The sequence below is a fragment of the Schistosoma mansoni genome (genome assembly GCF_000237925.1).
Source record: "Schistosoma mansoni, WGS project CABG00000000 data, chromosome 2 unplaced supercontig 0120, strain Puerto Rico, whole genome shotgun sequence".
Taxonomy (NCBI): Eukaryota; Metazoa; Platyhelminthes; class Trematoda; order Strigeidida; family Schistosomatidae; genus Schistosoma; species Schistosoma mansoni.
The window spans coordinates 640,438-668,030 of NW_017386000.1; the positions used below are offsets into that span (position 1 = coordinate 640,438).

Here is a 27,593-nt window from a genome sequence, read left to right on the forward strand (position 1 = left end):
TTATCAGTTTTAATAAGAAATAAAAACTGTTTGGTCACTTAGTCATTAAATCGTAATTAGCATTGAATAATGTGTTAACAATGACAAAGTAAACTGAAGGTTTAATCAATGCAACTGTCAGAAAAGTATTCTGGAAACATTGTTATTTTAATTGAGTTGCATTGGTAGTTTAGATCTTCTCATTGATGTTTAAGACTGTAATTTATCAGTCTCTTTTGGCATATGTGCATCTTTAACTGACAAGTTGCGAATAGGATGAAATGTGCTTCTTGGATTACAATGTTAGCCTGCATTTATATGTGTTTGTTGTTTTAGTTTCATATTTTCTGAACAATGTAATATGATATACAGATAAATACTGAGATGTTTGGACTGCATGAATGAATGTCATCTTTTAAATGAAAATAAACAGAAACGGAATAACTTTAGTGATTAATAACATGAATGTGATCTTGACAATAATTTCCTAATTGTGAGTAGTTTTCCTTACGGGTACATGTCATTCGAAGAACTATTGGAAGCCTGTATTTTTATCAAATAACAGGAGAATCTTCATCAGTACACATTACTAAATCTACTAGGGAATTAACCAACTATCGTCTAGTTTTATTAAACACAAGCCGGCATCCAACGGTGTTAATGTCTAACCTTAACCAATCCACGAAATTGCGCGACCATCTTCCATTATACGGATGTAGATACCTGTCTCTACCCAACATGGATTAGCTCCACTGGTCGCTGCTTCTTACTAGAACTCCGAGAATTCCCCCACGACGCTTGTCACTAGTGAGCATGTGGTAATTATCAGTATGGGGTTGTGGAAATTTTTAACAGAGCACTGATAATTTTAATCCAACAGTCTATCAATTTACTGTTTAAAGAAGACGATTCGTTGTTAATTAAATTGCATTTTAAATATACATGAATTTATTGATAACTTATTAGTGAGTAATCTAACCTTAATACCTTTGAATGGTTTAGTTGTGCAGTCATAAATATATATACAAAAGGATTTGTGCTTATTGGGATATATCTAGAAACATATGTTAATTGTTAGATCTTTTTCTATTGCATATAATAAATATTATTGTGATACTTGCGTCATATTATTATAAATAGTAGGATACTTGTTATAACGCTAGGGTTTCTTGTTATAACAGTCCTTTCACTTTTTACACCTATGTCGGACATAAATTTAGTTTAGACGAATATCTACACTAGATTCCCACCCAGTGTCTATTCCACAGGACTTCAACACAACTCAGATCAAGAACACGAGATTAGCCTGACTATAACGTCAATATATTTCCACACCAAAACCCGACACAATTCAACAACAAGAACAGTTAATCAATAATAATGAAGATAGGGGAATATATAACACATATAACACCTGTCACACTATCTACATGTCTGACTCAGCAAAACAACCAATCATTATCATTCTCGTCCACACATCACATATAAAGTGATAGAAATAGCTCACTAGATTGCCAAAGTTTCAACAAAGATATGATTTCATTCATGTGCAAACCTATTTTATGAAACGATATTAAAAGCAAAGTTATTATAAGTATATTATTGCTCAAAACCCATATTAAAATGTAATGATCAGTTTAAAAGTTCGATTACCATCGAATAAAGAATAAAATACACAGGCCGTTTGACCTGCTGTTGTCATTACACAAATCAGTACAACTAAAAAGAATCTAGCAATAGTGTACAGGGAATAAATTATATACTTACAACAATGTTTATTTTAAAAGAAGGTTTTTATAAACCTTTAATTCATAAACTCAAAACAATAAAATCGACTCGATAATGTCTCGTTTTTAGGATAAAATACTCTTTATGCGAACGGCACTCCGCAGGAATGACTGTTTCTGACAACCTAGATGAAAAGATTCAAATTTTACATTATGTTCTAATCGTAGATCGAAATTCAGTGATTACCACTACTCAAAATAATTTGGTTTATGATAAATTACAACTGATATGGTTTTATTGTTTTCCGATTTCGATGCATCTATGGTTTTCCTTACTTTGATACTTTCTTCTGGAAATGCATAATATCGAATTATCTGAAACTAAACAACAATAAAAATAGTCATTATACCTATTCGATAAATATCAAGGATATGATGATTTGAGACGATTTACAAAACGAGTTAACGTCATCAGAGATATCACTTAAATTCATATGACACCAAATAAATGTTATGTAAAGCTTAAGAATGATAAGTTTGTTTTAAATTATGAATATCTATCTTTTATCTATGAATTTTTAAATTACATTTTTAGTTAATCCTAAAGAAAATTAGTGGTCACGTATTCCAACGACTTATTTTACATTACTTACTTGCTTACGCCTGTTACCCCCGATGCAGCATAAGCCGCCGACCAGAATTCTCCAACCAACTCTGTCCTGGGCCTTCCTTTCTACTTCTATCCAATTTTTGTTCATTCTTCTCATGTCTGTCTACATTTCTCGGCGTAATGTGTTTTTTGGTCTTCCTCTTTTCCTTTGGCCTTCAGGATTCCATGTGAGGGCTTGTCTTGTGACGCAGTTGTGTGATTTCCTCAATGTGTGTCCTATCCACTCGGCTTTATAATAATAAAGCCGAGTTCCTTATTTTACACTGCCCAGGTAAAAGAAGACATCTAGTCATGACAAGTTTATGATTGAATAATAAACGATTATTAGAAATTATCTCTTGTTTTCAAAAAGTAACACATTTTACATGAGATAAACTTGAAATATTTAGAGTAAAGATAGGTGGCATCAACTTTTCCTTCAACTGATATCAAGTTAAGGTTAACGCAAGCATTAGGCTATTCAAGAATAATATTAGCTGTCATCTTGAAACTCTTTTTCTTCAGTAGTAATCTATGTTTCGTCAATTAAGATAAAGTATTTCTGCATATTGAAAGAAATTGTTTATATATGGTATTTTATTATTAGGTGTAAACAGTAGAGTAAAGTTACTTATATTATGCTGTGTATGCATATGGACTTTACTTATCGTTTCCAAACTCATTATTCATAACCAACCTGAATTAATGCAAAAAATGGAAGTTCCAAAATTATTTGTTGATGATGATTCACGCAATCTACCATTGATATTTATTGGAGGTCATCAAAGTTCAGGTAAGTAATTTTATTACATTACAAATTATTTTTTTGTGAATGGTAGTACCATACAAATCACCTTTATTGGTGTGGTGAATTTAGATGACCACTATTTCTAGTGTGACATTATATCAATAAGTCATTCATTTATAAGTAGTGTTATTACACTTACTAAATGAGTATTGTATTCCACAATAAACCTAGTAATTTACACCCTACCTTTAAGAAAGAAACACTAATTGATAATTTACAAAATATGAGGAATGATAGAGTATGCTTATAGTGCCAACACCTTTTATCCACCTAGATGTTTAGAAATGTGTTTATTATATGATTAGTTTTGGATCCATTCATTTAGTTTGATTGTAAATGGTGGTAAAACAATAGAAATCCACTACGTCTGACCTTAAGAAACTATATCAGTTAACTTACAAACATTTAAAACAATTCTAATTGTTTATTGAGCTCAAATTTTATGTAATGGACTTTGAGATACACATTTAAATACATGAGTAGCGATTACACTTCAGTTAGTGTCTGGCCAACGGATCCGAAGTATTTTGCGTAGACAACTGTTAAGAAACAGCTGTTTCTTCTAAATGATGGCCTTTGTAGTTCTCCAAGTTTCCTCCCCATACAGTAGAACTGTCTTGACATTTGTATTGAAAATTCTGGTCTTGGTGTCGGTTGACAATTGTTTTGAGTTCCGGATTTTCTTCGATTGTAGATATGCTGCTTTTAATTTGCTGATCCATGCCTTCATATCTGCATAAGATCCACCGTGTTCATCAATGGTGCTGCCCAGATATGTAAAGGTCTTTAAATCCTCCAAAACTTCTCTGTTATGTGTGATTCGATTGATGCATTTTTTGTTGTATCGGAGAGTCTTGCTTCTCTCTTTGTGTATATTGAGACTTACTGCTGCTGAGTCTGCTGCTACACTGGTCGTTTTCTCCTGCATTTGTTGTTGTGTGTGTTGGAAGAGCCAGATCATATGCGAAGTCTAAATCGTCCAGCTGCATCCTAGCTGTCCATTGTATCCCGTCCTTCTCCCCACATGTTGATGTCTTCATAATCCAGTCGATCATCAGGAGAAAGAGAAAGGGTGAGAGTAAGTAACCTTGCCTAACACCGGTCTTCACCTCGAACGAGTCTGTCAACTGTCCTCCATGAACGATCTTGCATTTCAATCCATCATAGGAATTCCGTATGATATTGACTATCTTCTCAGGCACGACGTAGTGTCGAAGAATCCTCCATAGTGTTGTCCTGTCCATGCTATCAAATGCTTTCTCGGAATCAATGAAGTTGATGTAGAGTGATGTTTCCCATTCAATTGATTGCTCCACAATGATCTGTAGAGTTGCGATTTGGTCTGTACACGATCGACCCTTACGGAATCCAGCCTATTGGTCTCGAAGCTGGGCGTCTACGGAGTCCTTCATTCTGTTTAACAATACTATGTTGAAAACGTTTCCTGGTATTGAAAGAAGAGTGATGCTCCTGTAGTTATCACACTTTCTGAGATCGCCATTCATTGGTATTTTGATCAGGTGTCCTTCTCTCCAGTCTGTTGGTACTTGTTCCTCATCTCAAATATTACTGAAGAGAATGTGGTGTATCTTTGCACTTATTGCCACATCTGCTTTCAGTGCCTCTGCTGGAATGTTGTTTAGTCCCGCTGCTTTGACGCTCTTGATTTGTCTGATGGCCATGCTGTCCTCTTCAATTGTTGGTGAGCCAACATCGATTAGGAGGTCCATGGGTACTACTTCGATGTTGGGTGGGTTCAGTGGAGCTGGTCGATTCAAGAGTTCTTTGAAGTGTTCTACCCACCTGTTTCTCTGTTCTTCAATGTTGGTGAGTATTCTGCCTTCCTTGCTTTTCACTGCTCGTACTGGCTTACGGTAATTTCCAGAGAGTTTCTTTGTTGTATCATACAGTTGCCTCATGTTTCCTTCTCTTGCAGCCTTTTCCGTCGTCATTGCTAAATCTTCCACATATTTACATTTGTCGGTTCTGATGCTCTTCTTTACTTGCTTGTTTACTTCTGTGTATTCAGCTTGTGCCTTGACTTTTTCTGTTCTTGTTTGGCTGGTATTGAGTGCTGACTTCTTGTTCCTCCTTTCTTCAATCTTATCTAGTGTACCCATTCCTTGTGGTGGTGATCTTTGTGGCCCAGAACCTCCTGACATGCTGAAGTGATTGCCTCTTTTATCTCTTTCCAGTTGCTCTCCATAGTAGTTGCCCCTCCATTCAGTAGATCATGAAAGGCCTGGAACGTATTGTTGAAGGCTATTCTGAATTTCTCAGTATCCCGAGGAAAAGCCGTATTAAATTTTAGTGATATTGTCCGCCCTGTTGTCCAGTGCTTCTTAAGTTTTAATTTCATCTTGGCGACCAGCAAGTGGTGATCTGATGCTATATCAGCTCCTCTCCTGGTCTTCACATCCTCCATCGTCCCATTGATTTTTTTGTTGATGCAGATATGGTCCATATAGTTCTGTGTAGTGTGATCCAGTGAAGTCCATATGGCTTTGAATATGTGTTTGTGTGGGAATATATTGCCACCTATCAACAGTTCATTGAAGGCACATAGGTTTGCAAAACTCACCATTTTCGTTCCTTTCTTCCAGTCCATGTCGTCCCATGATGTCTTTGTATCCAGTGTTGTCCATTCCAACTTTGGCATTTAAATCTCCCATTAGAATGGTCAAGTCCTTGGTTGGGCATTTCTCAACGATTGACTGCAGCCTATCATGGAATCGATCATTAACGTCTTCATTGTAATCGTTGATAGGCGCATAACATTGGATCACGTTCATTGTAATGTCCTATTTCTTTGTTTTGAAAGAAGCTTTGATGATCCTTGGTCCATGAGATTCCCATCCTAATAAGTGCTGTTTGTGCTTGTTTGGACAGCATCAATGCAACTCCTTGTGTATGTGGAGGATTTTCTTCTTCATGTCCAGAGTATAACGGAAGCTCCCTTGAAGGTAGTCTTTGTTGTCCAACTTGCGTCCAATGTGTTTCACTGATTCCAAGCAGATCCAGGTTATATCTTTTCATTTCCGCAGCAATTTGGAAGACTCTTACTGTCTCCCACATTGTAGGAGCATTCCATGTACGTAAATTAATTTACCGATTACATCGATATACTTTTTTGATTGATGTCAATGTAAACGGTACTCCATTAAATGCTATTTTTCTTTCTATTACGGATGTAGTTAGTCTTTTTGCCTTCTGATATTTATTTGTTGTATTATATATTTGATTGTATGAGTTCTTTGAAACATTTTGTTGACTGTATTGTATAGTGCAATAACTATTTTTATGTTGAATTTTTGAATGGCATTATAAACGCAACCAAATGATCACGTGATTTTTTTCCTTTTTGATGAGAATACGCGTTGTGAAAACAACCAATTAAACTAACACGGAGAAAGGAAAAATCAGTTAAATTTCAAGTTTACTGTTATTCTGTGTTGGATACGCTCAAATCAGAGTTCTTTGAATTCTAGCGTTTAACTGTTTCTATTAAGACATATCCATTAGTGAGTCATTTTAAATAAGGGAATTAGTATTATCAAAGGCAAAATGACAAAGCGAGGCGAATTCCGTGTTTTTGTTTGTCTTAACGGCATATGCTTTATCATAAAAATTTCACTACTGGTCGACGAAATCAGTACCTCAATGCTATAGTTAAAAACAAATCAATAACCTACATTTTGTATTATTTGTTATTATTATTATTAGCCGTATTCAATATTATATTTTTGGTACAATATGGAGTTCTCAGCACGAAGTATTTTAATAAGTTGTAGTGGCGTGCTTCGTTAATCGATCGTCTCGATAACCGTTATTATATCAATCTGAACGGTGTATAATATCAGAAGACAAGGGGAAGCGGCAACTACATTTTTATTGACAAATAACGTAGGCTAGAAGGCAGTGAGCACATGAGCAAATGTTAGCGAGCGAAGTAAAAAATGACGTGCATGGGAGATGGCTGGTAAGCCAACTCAATTTAAGCAAGCGTTAATCAGCATTTATAGTCGGACAAAAATGAGTGACAGACATATGATGAATAAGATACGAAATGTGCATACACATGCGCTCATATAAAACGGTAGTCAAGGTTAATAAGCGAATAATTAACAAGACCAAAATATGACTCATAATGTATAGGAGAATTGGCTTGGCCAGCAACTAGAATAAAGTATATGGGCTTAACATATAAACTGATACTACAAAGTTTCCATCTCTTACTTCTTGGTCGATCCTGACGACAAATATTGAGTGATTGCCAGCTAGAAGTTAGCAGTCCAGGAATCGAGATTGAGTATCTTGGCCAGACAATTATGTATATAGGGTGCATAGCACTGGGTAACCTACATTTTGATCCCCTCCTGCTTCGTTTTGAATGATGCTTTGATGATTCTGGATCCATGGCATTTCCATCCTATAAGTGCTTTTTCAGACATCATCAATGCAAATCTTTGCGTATACGGAGCATTTTCTTTTTTTATGACCAGAGTACAACTGCACCTCTATCGACTCTAATCTTTTCTGTCCAGTCTGGTTCCAATGTGTTTCAGATGTTTCAAGCACCATCAGGTTGTATCTCCTCATTTGCATAGCTATTTGAATGGTCCTTCATGTGTCCCATATTAAGCCAAAGTTCCATGTAGGTACATTAATTGTTGCCCTAGTTTTTAGAATAGACATAGCCCTCTTGATTTCCAAAGAATCTCATCTATTACAGTAAAGCATCCTAGTTCTTCTGAATGTAGATCTTTAAACTTCCAAAGGGGAGTTGGAATAGCTAAAATGATTTTTTCTAGTTGTAGTTTTTTTTGCATGATTTTTTTCTAAGGGATAAAATTATTTATTACATACCCAACCCTGTACCTTTATCCGTATTAAATCCTTGTTAGAATATCATCTATCATCATTTGTATATGAACTTTTAAGGTAATCAAGAATAAGTATTTTCTCTTTCTAGCTAGTAAATATCTATTATTATTTCTTTCTCCGAAATTGATTTCACAATATTAACTTTATGTAAAATAGCTTACATGAAAATTTTGTTTACATAATAATATTATCAGAAGGGGTTTTTTGTGGAGATTTAGTATTTTCATAGGTTGAAAGCGTGAGTCAATTTAATCTAGACCACCAGGGTTCACTATAAAGAAATTCGAGTTGTTTTAATTATCATGCAAATTTCATACAACATAGCACAAGCAAATTATTGCAGGAAAAAACTATTTTTTAACAGTAGACAGTGATTATTTACAATCAACTTTTGAAGAAAATTTTTAAGAATTATGTCAATTTATAATGTTAGATTGTATTTTATCAACTTCACTCACCACAAAAAACGTCACTGAAATTCACAAAATGTTTAAAAACGGTTGCCTGAATCTTACATACATACATACTTACACCAGGTGGAGTTTCTTCTCATGACACTGGTCATTAATCCTCATTCCTATCTGATCTGCATTCAGTCAGTTATTTTGTTTCATTGGTTACATGACAACAATATTATTTCACTTTTAAATAATTTTGTTTCCATGCTCTTAGTTTTATTCTAGAATATTCTTATAGTCAACCTATAAAGATTCACATCATTTAGCATATAAATAACTCTTATGGTTCTTCTATACTTATTTCTCTTCGCATCGATCTACACTGACGAGAACGTTTCCGATATTATGGCATAAAGTATGTAAGGTGATTTTGAACGATTAATGCTATTATGCTTAGGTGGCAAGGAATCGATGAGAAACCGCGAAATATAAGTTCATATTATTCTGTTACGTCAGTGGTTCTTTTTTAGTCAAACTGAACATATATCATTGATATCATTGAACCGTTTCTAATATTTCTTCTTGCATGTTTATATTATCGCTTATTCTTTCCAACTTAATTATTAGGTACCGGATTATTACGTATTCTACTGGATGTTCATCCGATGGTTCGTTGTGGTCCAGAACCAATAGTTACAAGAGAAATCTTAGCACTTAGACGAAGGAATATACAAAAACATGGTTGGCTTTCACAATCTGGTATCACAGAAAATTTACTTGATAAAGCTGTTTCTGGTTTCATTGTATCAATACTGAAGGATATGGGACCACCTGCTGATAGATTATGTCATAAAGATCCTTCATCTTACATATATCTAAGGGATTTAGGTGAATTATTTCCGAAAGCTAAGTTTATTCATGCAGTACGTGATGGGAGAGGAGCTATAATGTCTACAATAGTGTACGTTTAATCACTTGTGTATACGTAACATATATCCGTCATTACTTAAAAACATGAAAACTTAGACACGTAAACATAAAATATTCCCGAAAGTTATCAACGCTCATGTTGAATTGATTATAAATAAACAGGTTTCATAAGCCATCTGAGGGAAAGCATGGTATACAATTGACAGCTCGGAATCAATTAGAAAATTTAGACTTCGCAGATGATCTGACGATTCTATCCCATACACACGAACAAATGCAGATGAAGACAACTAATGTAGAAGCAGCCTTTGCAACAGTAGGCCTCAACATACACAAGGGGAAGAACGAGATTCCCAAATACAACACGATGAACACCAACCTAGTCACACTTGATGAAGAACAATCCATTAAATGCACTACTTGCACATCTTCCTTGAATTATCGCTTACAAAAAACATCACTCTTTCATTATCTCGATTGTTTTCTGTTCTCACATTTTCATTTTTCTCCGGTAAGAATTCTACTTCCAACGTCTGACACCTACTACTTATATCTGTCCGTCTAAGTACCGTAAGCCAAATTACCACTATAAAATCGCTTGCTTGTTCTCAACTATCTTACATTCTGTCATATGGTATAATTCATTGCCATATCTTCAATCACTACCTTACATACCAAAGTAGTGGACGAGATATCGAGTTATTTAAACTTGTGGCCACATTTCAACGTGATCCATAGAATTCAATCGACATTTATAAAGTATGGTAGTCGGTATTCAATATAATCCTTAAACTTTGTATACAGTTCGTCCTGATAACCGTCACTAGATAACGCCCCAGTGATATATTATTCAGAAGGCGAATACAAAGTGTTGATTACGTTTATAATTGCACCACGCACAGATCACCAAAATTACAGACACGCTAAGCAAGCATGAAAGAGTAGAGCTGAAAAGCATGCGGCAAGTGAGTGAGTGTGCGATTCAAATGAGCGAGTGAGTGAACAGGATTAAAATGCACATATATATACACAGTGAAATAAATGAATAATCGAATCAATTAAGCGACTAATAGTCAAGCTAGCCGAATGAACATATGTGAAGGAGGTAAGCAATGTTCAAACATACATATTCACACAAGTGCAAAAATATTAATGGTACAATGCTATAAATAAGCTGTTATTGTACAAATGACCGTCTGTTAAATAAGTTAACAAAACAGCTTAACAAAATTAAATGTGAACAAACTCAAATGTACGTGAGCTGCTATAAAGGACTTGACATCCATGACATTGTTCATTAAGCAATGATTAATATATTAGAAATTATATAAGCTTGAAACAGACAAGCGATGAAATTCAATATTACGGAACTAGATAATGCTGTGTTAAACCACTAAGAAGACAGAACTTTTGTGATAGTTACGACTGATGTCAATGTCAAACATGTAAATAATGATATATAATATGAACAAATTGACATTCACTATATGACTATTTAAATTTTTTCCGGTTCAGTATAAATATATTCTACAAATAGTACTTTTCTAACCAGGTTTTGAAAATATCGGCTTCATGAGTGTATCTTTTTGAAATGGATAACTGAAATAAGACAGTGGTATCAAACAATGTGTAATTCGATGAAATACATTACATTCAGAAATAGTAACGGCTACTTTTCACCAAGTAGAAAGTCGTGGTGGATTAAATGCAATTACATTTTAATTGTAATTCAAGTGTTAATATGCATGTGGTTCATCAAAATTTGTTGTTGAAGATTTATAATTCACAGTGAATCAGGTCATAATGTTCGTAGGGATTTGTTCTACTAAGGCAGTTCTCTACAGTGACTTAGTTGATAATGCCTTTTGTATGAGATTAATTCATCCAAGAATATAGTCTCTTGGTCACAAATATTTAGTTAAGAGGGGATGTTTCTTTAGAAATTTTTATATAACCAGTTTTTCATTAAGATTTCCAAGATGTAATCCTTGACTGGTCAATAATTCATCTGTCAATAAATAATGGAGACAAGTACATGTTATTATTATTATGATTATAAATTTACGTTATTTACTTTATTTCAGCCGTAATATCAATCCAACATATACTTCGGATGATATTCTTGGAGCACTTGATCAATGGAAATCCTTTACATCACAAATAATAAAAGACTGCCAACACATTGGAAGTCATCGATGTATGACTGTACGTTATGAATGTCTTGTCATAAACCCAAAGAGAGAGATTCGAAAAATCCTTAGTAAGATTCAATTTAACCATATGCTTATATGAATATTTTACAGATAACAACGCAAAAAGAAATTACTTTGATCCATTAGGAAAATGTGGAACAATTATGGATTTTTCTGACACAATATTCTTTATTTTAAGTCTCATAATGAGGGCTGATTTCGATACTACAATGACTTCTTTTCTAATATTTGATGCAATCTCAGTTTGGTAATTAATTCTTTGATAATGTTATTTAATCTAGCCAAAAGACTAGTTTCACCATAAAATGACAGTGATTACGAAATCTAGTAGCTTATATACTTTTAAGGTATTGGATCAGTACTGGAAAACACTTATTTGCTGAGTTATTCAAATGTTTCAGAATTTATTAAGCAATGAAGCTGAGAAGCTAATCTAACATAATCAGCTAATATCTTGATATAAATATAGAATTTAATGTTTTATTTCACTGTCAGAGAAAAGACTGTTATCTTTATCGAATGCTTCTACTTTTTTTTAGATTTTCTGGATATTCCATGGGATGATAAACTATTGAATCATGAACAATTTGTTAATAACCTTTCTATGATAAATAAGTAGGTTCATAATGATTCAAATTATGATCAAATAATTTCATTATTTAATGGTTGTTAAACATCTGAATATTGTTTTTCTATATTCATTTATATGTAGTCTATCGTTGAAAATCGGAGATCAAAAAACTTTACAAAGGTATTGGTAACCGTTTTTGCTGATGATGTCGTTCAGAAGAACGATGAAAGCTCCACGACCAAACCATCCAGCTCAAAAAACAAGACTTCGTCAGAACTCCATTCAATTCTTTATCAACAATGATCCATAGTGTCGCCATTCGGTCTGTGCACGATCGGTCCTTACGGAATCCGTCCTATTGATCTCGAAGTTGGGCATCTACTGCGTCTTTCATCCGGTTCAGCAACACTTTGTTGAAAACCTTTCCTGGTACTGACAGTAGTGTGATTCCTCTGTAGTCCTCACAGTTGCTCAGATCTTGTTTCTTTGGTAACTTGATGAAGTGTCCGTCTTTCCAGTCTGTCAGTAGCACTTGTCCCTTCTCCCAAATTTTAATGAATAGAACGTGTAGCATCTTTGCAGTTACTTCTATGTGTGACTTCAGTGCTTCATAAGTTTGTTGTCAGGCCGTGTTCCCTTTCGACACTTGATTTCTTCGATCGTAGGTCGAGCGACAGCAATAGGAGCGTCCGTGTGTTTTCTTTCGATGTTCGGTGAATTCAAAGTGTTCTAATCATCTGTTGCTCTCCTCTTGAATCTTAATGGTTGGCTTACATTCGTTGTCCTTGATCTGTCTTTCTGGCTCACTATATTTCCCTGCCACTTTCTTCATATATCTCTATAAATAACCACAAATAAGAAACATTTATTTTTACCCCCACAAAGCATCATCAAGTGTGATCATCAGCAAAAATTGAATTATTGCTTTAAGTAAAAGCTGTATTATAAAAAGCCTGTTCCCTACCATAGAATTTAACTTCTACACTCATCATTCAACTATCCCTTGTTATGTTGATAAAACAATTGGTATAATACATTCAATTGCTACACATCCATAGTAAGTAAAACCATACAGACTTCAAACTCTATAATCTGTTTCTGGGATCATGGATAAGCAACATCAGAATTGTCTTTTACTAATTATTATTCACTGATTACATGTTGAATAATATGTTCCACAAATCTTTCCAATATTTTTCACCAGTATCTGAAATGTTCCAATTATGAATAGAGGCGAGTAGTTGAGGCGTTTCATGTAATACTAAATTCTTCTGCCTTCAATAGGAAGGAAATCATCCAACCTAGACCGTTTATCTAAATAGCTACATTATTCAATTATCGCACCATCAATACATACACACGAATTCCAAATATGTTCCTTCACATTACAAAGTGTACAATTACAAACCCACTAGCATACACCCAAATACACACGGTGATATCGCAAACGGAATCACCTTGACCTAAAATGTCATAATTAGGCGCATTATGACTTGATCGAGATAAATATTCTACCTGTTCCTCTATACTACTTAATTCGGTTAATTATTTCTTTACTATGAAGAAGTGGCTTTGACTAAGTCACGAAGCGTCAGGAGTTCTAATTTCTACGCATTAGAGCATCACAAATATATCACTGTCTTATTACTAAATTTGCAGATACTTCTATGTGAAACTTCAGTTTCATCTGGCAAGTTGTCAGGTCGTGTCGCTTTCCCACTGTTGATTTGTCTGATGACCAACCTGATTTCTTCAATCGTTGGTGGGATGAAATCCACAGGAGTATCTGTGTGTGCTATTTCGATGTTCAGTGGATTCAATTCAGCTGGTCTATTCAAGAGTTCCTCAAAGTGTTTTGGTCACCCGTTATATATATATTTGAAATCGGGAGGTATTTTGAGTGTGTGGAATCAGTTAGAGAACGACTGAAAACCACAGAGCACTGCCAACTCCAGCCTAGTTAAGTTAAGCACTCTTTATGTACTCAAAAAAAACAGAAAATACATCTATTTTAGACATTCATATAAACAAGCTGCCCTACATATTCACATCACATTCTGATGGTTCATATAAGAAAACTTGAACTCTAAATAACTGAAATTAAACTAACGATCAAGCGACAATTCATGTTGACATATTTCACTGAATTGTCTGATAGATATTTTCTTTTTTTTACCTATCATTTCAGATATGAAGCTAGTTCAGTTCAATTTGTTAAGCCTGTACACAAAGAATCTTTAGATGCTTGGTCTAAAAATAATTCAATAATACCCAGAAATCTTATTGAAACTATGCATAAGAATAATAGTCTGTTAGCTCAACTTGGTTATAACAGTGAAAAAATTCCTCCAAATTATGAAGAAATATGTGAGGTTGATTTAAAATTGTAAATAAGAAAACTTAAGAGGAATACTTAATTACTATAAAGGAAATCTCCTTTTTTTGTTCATTTATTTAGTAATATCTGTAAATTATGCTTGTAACTATATAGATTTATTTTCAATGTGTTTTTTGACAATGATCATTGTGCAATAATTCTACATTATTTGTTAATGACATTCAAAGTCATAAAGTTCGGGAAATTGCAAATATCAGTCAATCACAATGTAGAACTTCGTTAGTACGTACACCAGTTTGAGTTGTCATGTCACATTAACACAGAGATGTAGTTGTCGATTCAAATCCCATAGTGATAGAGATAGTAAGAGTATAAGCAGTAATTGGAAAGATTAAGGTTTGAAGATGTTATTCAAGGAGTATAATCCAGTGAAATAAATTTGGAAAGAGAAAAAAGAAAGGGATATGTAGAATTCAGAAGATTGGAATTTGAGAGAACACAAAGAGTGGATGCATCTTCGCCACTGCAAACGATTTTAAGCCATGTCATTGCAAATGTTCCAAATTGATAAACGTTCTTTTTCTTTGCGAAATAAATTATTCAATTGAATTCAATTCAAAAGACAAAGTCATAATTAAAGTATATACTAGCAATGAAATGCGAAATGAGTACGTTTAAGACTATAGATTAAAATGTAAGACTGAAAATTTAACTGTAACTCCGGTGAATCTGAAGATGATCAGACGAATGCATACAATAAAATAACCATTCGTTTTTTTCTTAGTAGTACAACTTAATTTACGTGATAATCAGGTTTCAGTTCAACTGGAAATTGATTTTATTAGAATTAGCACCAGATGAAACCGCATACGCCGAAGTAGTGTTAAAATTCCGTTTGCACCTTGGTGTTCATTAGTGGAATAATAGAGTAGTGATATTCTTTTCAACGTTTACAAAATACGTCTACACTCCAATAAACTTACAATACCATCCTTTATATCAATATCCCATTCTATTAAAACTTACTTATCATTTACCTTTGAAGATCAAGCTCCTTTAGTTATGAAACATGAAATATAGCCCTGAACAAAACGTTAATAAATGATTTTTAGAGATTTTTTATCATTAATTCAGCCCTACCAGCCATTAATCACTGTTGAAACAGTGCAAGTGTTAACGTTTCCAAAGGTAGGAAAGAGCGAAATACGTTCATATATAGATGTATTGTATGGATTTATGGCTCCTACTAAAAATTCAGATATCTTATTGTTATATCCCCTGGCGAATTATGAATCATAAATCTGAGGACAAATGTAATACGCCTGTTCCTATTGGATAGTTGTTAAATAAGTGACTTAAGTATGAAATTTATTACATTTCAAAACACGAGATCATTTCTATAAAGGTTTCAAATAGTACGGGAAATAGCTTACGAAAAAATCGCTTTAAACTAATGAAATATTTTATTTTCAGGATTATAGAAACACATGAACTAGGCAAAACAAATCTGCCTGCCACATTCACGTAATATTTGTAAGTGTAGCGTTTAAAGTATACGTTTTTCGTGAAAATGTACCAAGCAATGATCGAAATATTTATCAGGAAAATAATGTAATCCAAATGACAGACTGATTCGGCCTAGAAGCAATGTCTAAAGCATCGAAAAGAGATGAGGATTCGATTATCAAGGATTAAAAATCATATCATATATATGGAAATTACATGGCAGTGGATTCTAATGTATCCATTCACTTATGACCGTGGTATAATTTTTGAATCTTGTAAAATGAAAATTTGACAAAATTTCATATACATTCATCGAAAAAAATAGTAACTTAAGCTAAACAAATCAGCGACTTCTTAGACGGGTGACACGTTTTGGCTTGCCTGCCAAAAACTTCCTCCCAACCTAAATGTTGAGGAGATAATATAGTGCACTGATGGCTTGATATACATAATACATGTTCCAAACAACTTAGTCGAAGAAGATTCAATCTCATCAACCGGTTTACATAATTGCCTAGTACACTGTATCAAACTTCAATATTGTTTCCTTGGTGGTCCCAACATACGTGAGCAATGCTTCAAAGACATCTACGAATACATTTTACATTTGAAAGCTATGTTCAACGATCGTCAGTTAAGACAATTAAGAAGAAATTGTCTTCACAAAAAAGTATACACCGTATTCGTTAACTAGTTAAATTTAACCATGATTTGCACATGGGCAGAAAACAACCAAACTACAAGAACTGGGTAGAAATAGTTCAAACATACTGAATTTTTAATTGCTTAGAATAATGTTTAGAGATAACAAAAACTTTAAATACATTGAACATAGGTCGTTAGATGAAAAGGAAGAACATTCAATAAAGAACAAATACAAATACAATAGGTTCTCACATTTTTCTTGATAAAACCTTTCAGAAATCAGTCTACGTACAAAAAAGGCCAAGAATAAAGCTGGTTTACAAAGAATGAACAGAATGCAATTAAAAATAGTCATTTGAAAATACTTAGTATTATGTCAAACTAAAATCTGAGGACGCAAAACTCTTTATTGAACAAATGTTATTTCATTGACGCAGAATGATCCGTTATAGGGCTGACGCCAGCAACGTTCTCAAGGCGAGTACGTGTACTCGATATAACATCGGTAGTATCCGCCACTATAATGCAAATACACGTAAAAATATTTTTTTATTTAAATCATCAAATTTCAAAGACTTGAAAGATAGGATAATAATCATAATATGGTATGCAGTGCCAATTAACGTAGATAATCTAAATTAGTTATCTGTATGTCAATAATATAGAACGATGTTAATCGATAGTAATTCATCTTGGTCAGTACGCAAAGTTATAAGTAATTTATATTGACTGTGAAGCTTTATTTGTAAACATCCAATATGAGTAACAGAATACTTACTTACGCCTTTTACCCCTCGTTGAGACGTATAGGCCACCCACCAGCATTCTCCATCCAACCCTGTCCCAACCAACCCTTTCCAGCTCTTCCCAGTTAACATTCATCCTTCTCATAACTGCTTCTATTTCCCGACGTAATGTGTTCTTTGGCCTTCTTCTTTTCCGTTTCCCTTCTGGATTCCAAGTTAGGGCTTGCCTCGTGATGCAGTTTGGTGATTTCCTTAATGTATGTCCTATCCACTTCCAACGTCTCTTCCTAATTTCCTCTTCAGCTGGAAGCTGGTTTGTCCTCTCCCATAAAACGCTGTTGTTTATAGTATTTTGTATAGACAACTGTTTATATATACTTCTACCTTCTTGATTGTGGATGTAGTAGTTCTCCACGTTTCAGTTCCGTACAGTAGGAATATCTTAACGTTCGTATTGAAGATTCTCACTTTGAAGTTAGTTGACAGTTGTTTTGAGTCCCATATGTTCTTCAATGGTAGGAATGCTGTCCTTGATTTGCCAATCCTCACCTTTACGTCTGCATCAGATCCTCCTAGTTTATCAATGATGTTTCCCAGGTACATGAAATACTCCACCTCTTTCAGAGTTTCTCCACCAAGTGTGTTCTCCGTGTCGTATTTGAGAATCTTGCTTTTTCTTTTGTGTATATTGAGACCTATTGATGCAGAAACTGCTGCTACATTTGTTGTCTTCGTCTGTATTTGTTCGTGTGTATGAGATAGGAGAGCTAAGTCATCTGCGAAGTCCGAATCGTCTAATTGATTTTGAGATGTCTATTGTATTCCGTGCATCCCCTCAGATGTCGAGGTCTTCATAATCCAGTCAATCACTAGAAGAAAGAGGAAAAGAGAGAGTAGACAAACTTGTCTGACTCCGGTCCTTACTGGAAATGCATCTGTCAGCTGTCCTCCATGCACGACCTTGCATTGTAGTCCATCGTATGAGTTCTGGATAATGTTGATAATCTTTTCAGGAACTCCATAGTGTCGAAGAAGTTTCCATAATGTTCTCCTGTCCACATTGTTGAACGCCTTCTCATAGTCGATGAAGTTGATGTATAGTGACGAATACCACTCAAATGATTGTTCAACGATGATCCGTAGCGTCGCAATTCGGTCTGTGCACGACCGATCCACGCGGAATCCAGCTTGTTGATCTTGGAGTTGGGTGTCTACTGCGTCTTTCATCCGGTTCAGCAACACTCTGTTGAAAACTTTTCCTGGTACCGACAACAGTTTGATGCCTATGTAATTCTCAACGTTTGCTCAGATCTCATTTCTTCGGTATCTTTATGGGGCGTCCTTCTTTCCAGTCTGTCACTAGCACTTGTTCCTTCTCCCAAATCTTCTTGAATAGAAAGTGAGGCATGTTTGCTGTTGCTTCAGTGTCCGACTTGAGTGCTTCAGCTGGCATATTGTCAGGTCATGGTACTTTCCCACTCTTGATTTGTCTGATGTCCATCTTGACTTCTTCGATCATTGATGGAGTGACAGATATAGGAAGGTCAGTGTGTGCTGATTCGACGCCCAGTGGATTCAATGAAGCTGGCCTATTCAGCAGTTCCTCGAAGTATTCTGCCCATCTTTTCTTGTCCTTGAATCTCCGTGATAGTCTTTCCTTCTTTGTCATTGACTGGTTTCTCTGGTTTACTATATCCCTCTGCCAGTTTCTTCGTTGTATCATATAGTTATCTCATATTCCTTTCTCTTGCAGCTTTTTCCGCCGTCGTTGCTAATTCTCCCATGTATTTTTGCTTGTCGGCTTTAATGTTTTTCTTCACTTCCCTGTTTGCTTCTGCGTAGTCTGCTTGCGCTTTGACTTTCTCTTCTCGTGTTCGGCTGTTGTTAATTGCTAGTTTCCTGTTCTTCCTTTCTTTAATCTTGTCCAGGGTTCCCATAGAGATCCATTCCTCGTGATGATGCTTCTTAGGACCAAGAACCTCCTGACACGTTGAAGTTAGTGCTTCTTTTATCCCTTTCCAGTTGTCCTCCATCGTAGTTTCTTGTTCATCCAGTAGATCCTGTAGAGCTTGGAACCTGTTGTTGAGAGTTATCGTGAATTCGTTGAGCTTATCAGTATCTCGAAGGAAGGCTGTATTGAACCTTTGTAGTGTTGTTTGTGCAGTTTTCCAGTTTTTCTTTAGCTTCAGTCCCATCTTGGCCACAACCAGGTGGTGATCTGATGCAAAGTCAGCTCCTCTCCTGGATCTCACATATTCCATTGTCCTTCGGAATTTTTCGTTGGTACAAATATAATCTATCTGGTTCTCTATGGTGTGGTTCGGTGAGAATCACGTGGCTTTATGTCTGTGTTTGTGGGGGAATATTCTGCCGCCTATAACCAATTTGTTGAATGCACATAGATTTGCAAATCTCTCCCCATCTTCATTTCTCTCTCCTAGTCCATGTCGTCCAATTATATCTTTATATCCTGTGTTGTCCATCCCGACTTTAGCATTTAGATCTCCCATCAGGATGGTGAGGTCCTTCCTTGAGCACTTAGATATGATTGATTGCAGCCTCGAGTAGAACTGATCTTTATCGTCGTCGTTGCTATCATTTGTGGGTGCATAACATTGGATAACTTTCATTGTGATCCCCTCCTTCTTTGTTTTGAATGATGCTTTGATAATTCTGGATCCATGAGATTCCCATCCTACAGGTGCATTTCGTGATTCTCTGGACAGCATTAGAGCAACTCCCTGAGTGTGTGGAGCATTTTCCCCTTCGTGACCGGAGTACAGCAGCATCTCTCCCGTATCTAGCCTTTGCTGACCAGCTTCTGTCCAATGAATTTCGCTGATTCCAAGTACTGTCAATTTGTATCTCCTCATTTCCATTGCTATTTGACTGGTCTTCCCGGTCTCCCACATTGTCCGGAAGTTCCATGTACCTATAAAAATTGTTGCTTTGGTTGCTAGAAGGGGCTTCTAGCTCTTCTAGAGTTACTGCCGGCTCCAAGCCCGGGTAAAGGAGGAAGGTAAGTCATGGGGTTAGCGACCCCATCCCGTAGAAAACTAACACACTAAAAATACGCTAAGCAGAAAAAATAATTCAAACCATTTAAACTCTGCCCTCCGAGTTAAAGGAAGAATTATGACGCCTCATGATGAAAGCCGAGTTCCTTCAGAAGTAACGAGGCCGGTTCCCCCCCCCTATATTAGCGTTTACAACGTTTTATAGGTTATCCCTACCATTCGTGCATGAATAAATCGTTAAGTCTAATTTCTAAAACTATGAAAGCTTGACCTCATTCAATAGCACTGTTGATCAACAGCATAAATTATGGACAGATTAGTGGTTGAATAAGACCAAAATATTTGTGTAACAAATATTGTCCTAGTTATTAAACAGATGAACGGTGTGGTTGTTTCACCGATCTAAGTTATGAGGTAAGGAAAGTGGTGGATGACGATATACAAATCCCAACTTACAATTTTTTGTAACAATGTCAACACTTTGTAATAACTGATGATATTTACGACGATAATGTTTTATTTGACTTTTTAATTTTTCACGTTCACCTGAACAAAGTAATGATTTCACTTCTAGTGGACATGTGTTTATATCATCTTCTTTTCTGGTCAAGTTACATGCATTGTTTACACTTTCCGCGCCTAGGCATTGAATCCAATCGAGTAATTGACGAGAATCTCGTAAAATACTTTCAATCACGTGATTAGAAAACAGCTGAAAATAATTACCCAAGAAAAACAATGAAGATATGCGAAAATAGTACGAAGTGATAAAAAACAAATCAGGATATAAGTGTGAAGTTAAGTGAAACACGAAAAGTCTAGTCGATTAAAGTGGCCAGCAATATGAAGCTCAACATTCATTAAAAAAACACGTTGGCATAGAATTTAGTAAAGATGTAAACAGATAGAAGCTAAGTATAACTTTAAATTAAAAATTCAAGAAACAGGGATACGTGGACAGTAGGTTGACGAAATCCGAATAAAGTGATGTATCTGATTTTTAGATTTTGCAACTAAGTGTTGGAAACTTGGGACATAATTATAGTGGCGTTTTGAAGCTGCCATGCTGTAAGGGATGCATGTGAAGCTGACTGAAGCAGAATGAATTTAAAAGAAAGTTTAACAATGCCAGACCAAGACTAGTCAGCAAAGTTATAAACTGTCGGTTTGATTAGAATAACATGTAAACCTAGTGATAAGTCTTCCAAATGATGAAAGTCAACTGTTTGAGACTCCAGTTTAGTGTAACAATCAATCAGATATGTTCCCATTATTCTCGTAGGACCTTCCACAATTGATTCCTCATTTGTTCTTCATTTTCCATCCAGTTCTTTTTCATTTAATTTAATATCATCTACATCTGTTCTCTATTTATTTCGTTATGAGGTTTAAAAATTGTAATCAATGTACTTTACAGTAACGTTCCTGAGATTGATACATCTCACTGTTTGTCAATGCATAGGGTTCATAAATTAGGCTGCAAACACTGATTATCACAGCATACAAAGAACTTGTTATATCCTAGTGAAGATTAAATTACGGGTACCTTCTGAGAATTATTAATAAACTAATACTACATATATTCCCATTGTATAATTGTTCAGTAACTAGATTTCTCTTATTATAAGCTTCATTTTGACCTATAGATTATTATTATTATACGATTTAATGTTCTTAAATTATGTTCAGTTTATTAATTACCGTCTCTCACGTCCACAGCCACTTTTTGGCTTGATCTTGTATAAATGTTATTTCCAATTTTATGGTGTGGTACGGTCTGTTCGGCTGGCATACAAACCAAGTATACTAGAAAGAAATGATTTGCATCGTGGAAGCTGTTATTGGCGTTCTGGACACAACTGGACGGGCTAGGAGAACTAAGGATCAATAAGGACACTAGGCTGCTTATACCGGTCGAACGTAATTGGTTTCGTACAGTACTAAGATTGAATCAGTCGTATTTCGATTGGCTAATAAATCACGTGATAACTAGTCGGGCTTAAAGTCACAACAGAACTAGTAAACAAGATGAAAACAGACGCATCAATTAAGGAACATTAATCTATTTTGAAAAATATCCGGTCCAAAAACTTCATTCAATAATACAACGTACATCATTTTGATTGCATAGGCTTTCCAATCTTCTAATAATACTAATAAGCAAATCAGTTGACTTGTCAATATTACCTGTGAAACAAAGAGATAGTAAACTTTTGGTCGGCAACAAATCATGAAAATCTACGGCAAATATTAAGTAATGAACAATGGAACTTTCAAAATAGGTTTAAATTGGTATTATAAATGAAATGTTCAGTAGAAACAGGAATCAAAGATACACTATCTTTAGAGAAAACTATACTTTCTTATATATAGTAGCTTTTAAAGAAAAGTTATTAACAACAGGGAAGTAATCGTTGAGATCTCAATGATCAATGTACTTCAAAGAGTAAAACTAAACTGCTTAAGCATTTCATTCGTTCATTAATTATTAGGCTTACAAAACAACAGACTGATCATTCCAATTGTACTAGTGGTTTCAGTGTTCATAATTATACATTCAGAACAGGAATCAAGAAGTTTACGTGTTCATGACTGAATGGTAGGTTTTCAACTAAATGGCCATCTGAAAATGTAGATACCTTTATAATATCACCACAATGAACACAGAAAGTGATAAATCAAATCGGCTTACTTGATAATACTTGTTGACTTTTAAAAGAACATTTTCCACATTGATTAACAAGAGACATACATAAATGATCCATTTTTCTTGCATAATAATGTAACCTTACGTGAGCATAATGAAGAGACTGAAATATTTTTGGAAGAAGATATAAAGTTACAAGCATTTCAAAGTGTTAAATTGAAATAATATTAACTTTTTATACAATGACACAAGGAAATGTAGAAGAGAAATAAAAGTACACTGAATAATGAATAACTAATAAATAAAGATTAAATCTAAATAATTATATACTCAATCAATTATATTTTTAGGACAATAGTAAAATAGATACGTAATGCTTGAACCCAAACTTAGTATCGTCCAAGCTCCAAAGCTTTTTATGGGCGCACTGTGATTTGATAACGAAAGGTTTCCATACTGAACGGTGTCACGACGATTTAGTAGACACAATCAGGGTAACAAACATCAATATTCGTTTGGTTGTGCAAAAGTCGAATCAACAAAGATTACTCAAGAGAAGAATGACTATCAATAGAGAATGTACAGTCAATAAGTCTACAAGATAAATCTTAGAATTATCATGGAAATAAATAAAAAGTGATGACGGGAAGGCGAAATTCAAATTACAAGAGCAATTTTCACTATCTCCAACTTGTACAAAGTATAAGCCTCCATACAAAACAGCAGGAAACAGAACTGAAAACCCTTTGTGAAAGGAAACATTGCCACATATTCACAGTACTACTGATAATAAAATTATTGGTTTGTTGAATACTTCTCCATAAATTTCGAACCTAGGCACTGAAAGGCGACTGCTCTAGCTGGTAACTTACAGCTTAAGGACAAGACTTTTACAGAGTACAATAGACCATTGAAGAGATAAGCTATTCATCAGTACAAAGCATAAAAGATAAATATTTCGACTAGGCAGAATCAAAAACAAACTCGGTCAAAATTAAATACTAAAATGAAAACAATCAAATGAATTGATAAATTGCATCATCATGGTTGACTAATAACTTACTTCTATAAATGTTTTCATATTATCCATTATGCCAGACTGATCAATTAAACCAATGTTATCAACATGTGAAGCTTTTACCTGATTACCAACTAATGATTGAGAATATGATATTGATGATAGTGATAATGATCCATGTTGTTCTACATTGTTCAGAACATCTAATAGAGAATCTTCATTAGACAGATTTAAAGTGATCAATTTCTTTAATTGTACAGTTGTACTATGCAATTCCGGCAGCAGTTTGTTCATGTTATGACATCGACTAGTAGTTTTATAAGTATTTGTTTTTAATAGAAAAAGTCTTTTTTAGAAATGGCAGTACACCAATTAATTAAGAGTTACAATGAAAAGTAATTTAAGCTAAGCAGTTGAATTTGATCAAAATTTTAAAAGAACGAAACTTTATTTTGATAAAGTAACTAAAAGAGGTCGCTAGAAACAGTATACGATGTGTTATTTAGCGAAAATAAACTTAAAACACTACATTACGTCCTTTAGTTTAATCAGACGTCACAACAAGGACTTGAAATAGTTGACATGCAGGTATATCATCAAAATACAATAGGAGACGTTCAAACACGGTCGCTCCACTTATTTTTGAACAGGTCCGCTATATATTTAACTAAACACTTCAAAAGACTATGGATACTTATGGTGACAAAATACCGTGAGGTGGAGATGACATAGGAAGAACTTGTTTCTAACTGCCTGAATTACAAATGGAATAATTTGCACCAAATATGTGTCCTCGAATGTTCCATAGTTCGTATTTAACTTCAGTAGATGAAATGATTACATACGTCGCATATAATTATTGGTAAATATTATTCAAATGGTCTATCAAAAGTCGAAATACGAGATTTTAATAGGGAAAGATCTACTTCATGCATGCTCAAATCTTTATATATATTTAGGCAGGACACGAATAAAAGATATACATATGAAGATTAACACTACTTATAATAAATATAGGATTTTTAGGGAAGTAAAAATGACACATTAGTCGTATCCTGTCTGATATATTAGTGTAAGTTCTTAAAGTTAGAATACGTTCATGTAAGTATTGTAAAGGGTTAATATACCCTTTTTGTCCGTCAAATAGCTTCCACTTAGTACTACAGAACAGATATCAAAGAGTGGTAAGATAAATAGACAGCGCGATCCCACTCAAAGCTCTGTCTGAATCTACATTATTTGGTGAAAATAAAAACGACACAGCAGTGGGAATATAAAGTTAGACTAATTTATTTCGTCTTGTTTGTTTGAATCCTCACATTGATGTTTAGGACTACAATTTACCAGTCTCTTATTGGCATATGTGTATCCTGTACGGATCGCCTCGATATTACCTTAATTCACAACCGTTATAATAAAAGATGGATGGTGGCTAGCAGTGAACATCAACTGTGGGATGCAGGCACATCAAGCTGACGAGCCCCAAATGGGACGAAACGCGCGTCCCGGGTGCCACTGTTAGCTACCATACATCTTTGCTCATAAAGTTAGATTACTTGGAATATACAAAAACTATCAACTTTGGTCCGTTGGAAGGGATTATCGAAGCAGACTTCAGGAGAAATGGTGTACACTTTTTAACGAAATTACTATTCACATCAAGTTGAAACATTTTAAGCTCCAAAACCCAACATGAAAAAAATAGTAAATAGATCCAAAATATCATAATTCAAAAAACTTGTTAAGTTCAGACAGATGGGCCTTAACTGAAGTACTTATTAAATACATCCAGCAATCATAGAGTCAATTTAAAATTATTATAAGATTGATTACGGTGATCTTATGTAAATTTTATTTAATCTGAAAAAAGATGAGACAACAACTACTCAAGATTGGTTCCGAAAGCACAAATCAACAGAATCAGTAGTTGACCATCAAAAAAAGAAGCACTAATCCATTATTGCCCCATTCCAAAAATTCCTACTAACTCACAAAATCACAATATTTATAAAATTTTCGATTCTGAAGATGGTAATTACTAATTATAAGTGTTACGGCAACAAAAAATAGGAGCATTATGTAACATGGATGAATTTATTCATCAATTTTCACGAACGCATGAACATATTGGTTATTGCTTTATCAAAAACTATTAGTTCATATTTCCTTTGTTGTCTTCTGTGGTATCGAAGAAATATGGTAGAACAGAATCGATGAACTCTTGTGTAAGATGCTTTCATCTATCGATCCATTATCAAACAATAAGCTTATCATTAAATATTTTATATGAAAATTTATTTAAGAAAGTCACGTTTACGTAAATTGGATAGTGTATTGTATGTATCAAGTACAGCTGGAATAATTACAGCAAACATGAGGATATAAAAACATATTAATGACTGCACTGTGGATTCGTAGAATCTGTTGATGGAATAAAAACAACTAGTGTAATCAGTTCTTAATTTAAAAGGTTAATAAATTACTACATTTCTTAACTTGAGGTATTAGCTTACATCCTGGAAATGATCAATATATATTTTAACAGTTCTGTATAAGACATACTTGCAACCATCATTGTGAAATGTAACGGCCAACTCCTCGTTATTTATTGATGAAACAGGATCATGAGTATTATCCATTGAAACAGAATCACATGAAACAGTATAATCTGCTAATTGGTCCAGAAGATTTTCGGTTGAATCATTCCTTGGTGTAGCAGGACAACGTAATAAAGAAGCTGTTATAGAACTACAGACTCTGTTTGGTTGATCTGCATTTACCTGGTCAAAGGATTCCAAATGACCTTCACAACCTCGACGTTGTTCCGGTTCCGATAATAATCTAATTTAAATTAATAAGAACTTACGAAAATACTAGATTTAAGATAATTTTCCTGCAACGAACTGAAACCTATGATAATTAGATAGTGGTTAGTCGTTCATCGCAAAAGTGTTAAATATTAATTCCAATCAATAAATAGATCTTTGACTGAAATCAATTCAAGATTAAAACCTATTTAACTGAAGTATGCCTAGAAAGATCACGAAGTGTTACAATATTATTATGTTATTTTCCAGTACAAATCAATTTATAACCTAGAGATTGACATAAGTATGGAGCTTAGAAAACTGCACACAAAGTAAAAAACGGCAAGTCATCGCTTCCTTCAAACTATTTCTCGTTGTTGGGCAGGATATATAGTTGACTTGTGTTGAAACTCGACTACAGTTAGACTACAGAACTAAAGAGCTAAGAGAAAACTAACATCATGGCTCGAGTGAGAAAGGTTACATCATGTGATAATGTAGATTCCCGGAAAAGTGATCTTTTAAAAATCGTAAATAAGTAACTAACATTTACTGAATGAGGATGTAAAAAACTGATAACCGCAAAAATAATCATGAAATCGAATATATATATGACAGGAATAATTAAGACTGGCTGTTGTTTGTTATTGAATCAAACACTTTCCACTGAACAATGAAGAAGTTGCTTAATGCTTTCATTAGCCAATAAA

General features: G+C 34.5%; 2 protein-coding genes across 2 annotated transcripts; one reads left to right on the forward strand and one right to left on the reverse strand.

Moving 5' to 3' along the window:
* Positions 1-3,060: 3,060 nt before the first annotated feature.
* On the forward strand, positions 3,061-14,549 carry Smp_129700 (protein-tyrosine sulfotransferase, putative; the record flags this gene model as incomplete). The annotated part of the gene is made up of 5 exons (XM_018791574.1): positions 3,061-3,148; positions 9,073-9,406; positions 11,460-11,635; positions 12,128-12,203; positions 14,348-14,549. 5 exons carry the CDS (start codon positions 3,061-3,063, stop codon positions 14,547-14,549), a joined length of 876 nt encoding a protein of 291 aa, XP_018645283.1.
* Positions 14,550-16,754: 2,205 nt separating this feature from the next.
* On the reverse strand, positions 16,755-27,346 carry Smp_013970 (hypothetical protein; the record flags this gene model as incomplete). Its single annotated transcript, XM_018791575.1, has 5 exons — positions 16,755-17,166; positions 20,868-21,123; positions 24,122-24,383; positions 26,639-26,917; positions 27,342-27,346. The coding sequence occupies 5 exons, from the start codon at positions 27,344-27,346 to the stop codon at positions 17,069-17,071; spliced, it is 900 nt and encodes a 299-aa protein (XP_018645284.1). The 3' UTR covers positions 16,755-17,068.
* Between the last annotated feature and the right edge of the window lie 247 nt (positions 27,347-27,593).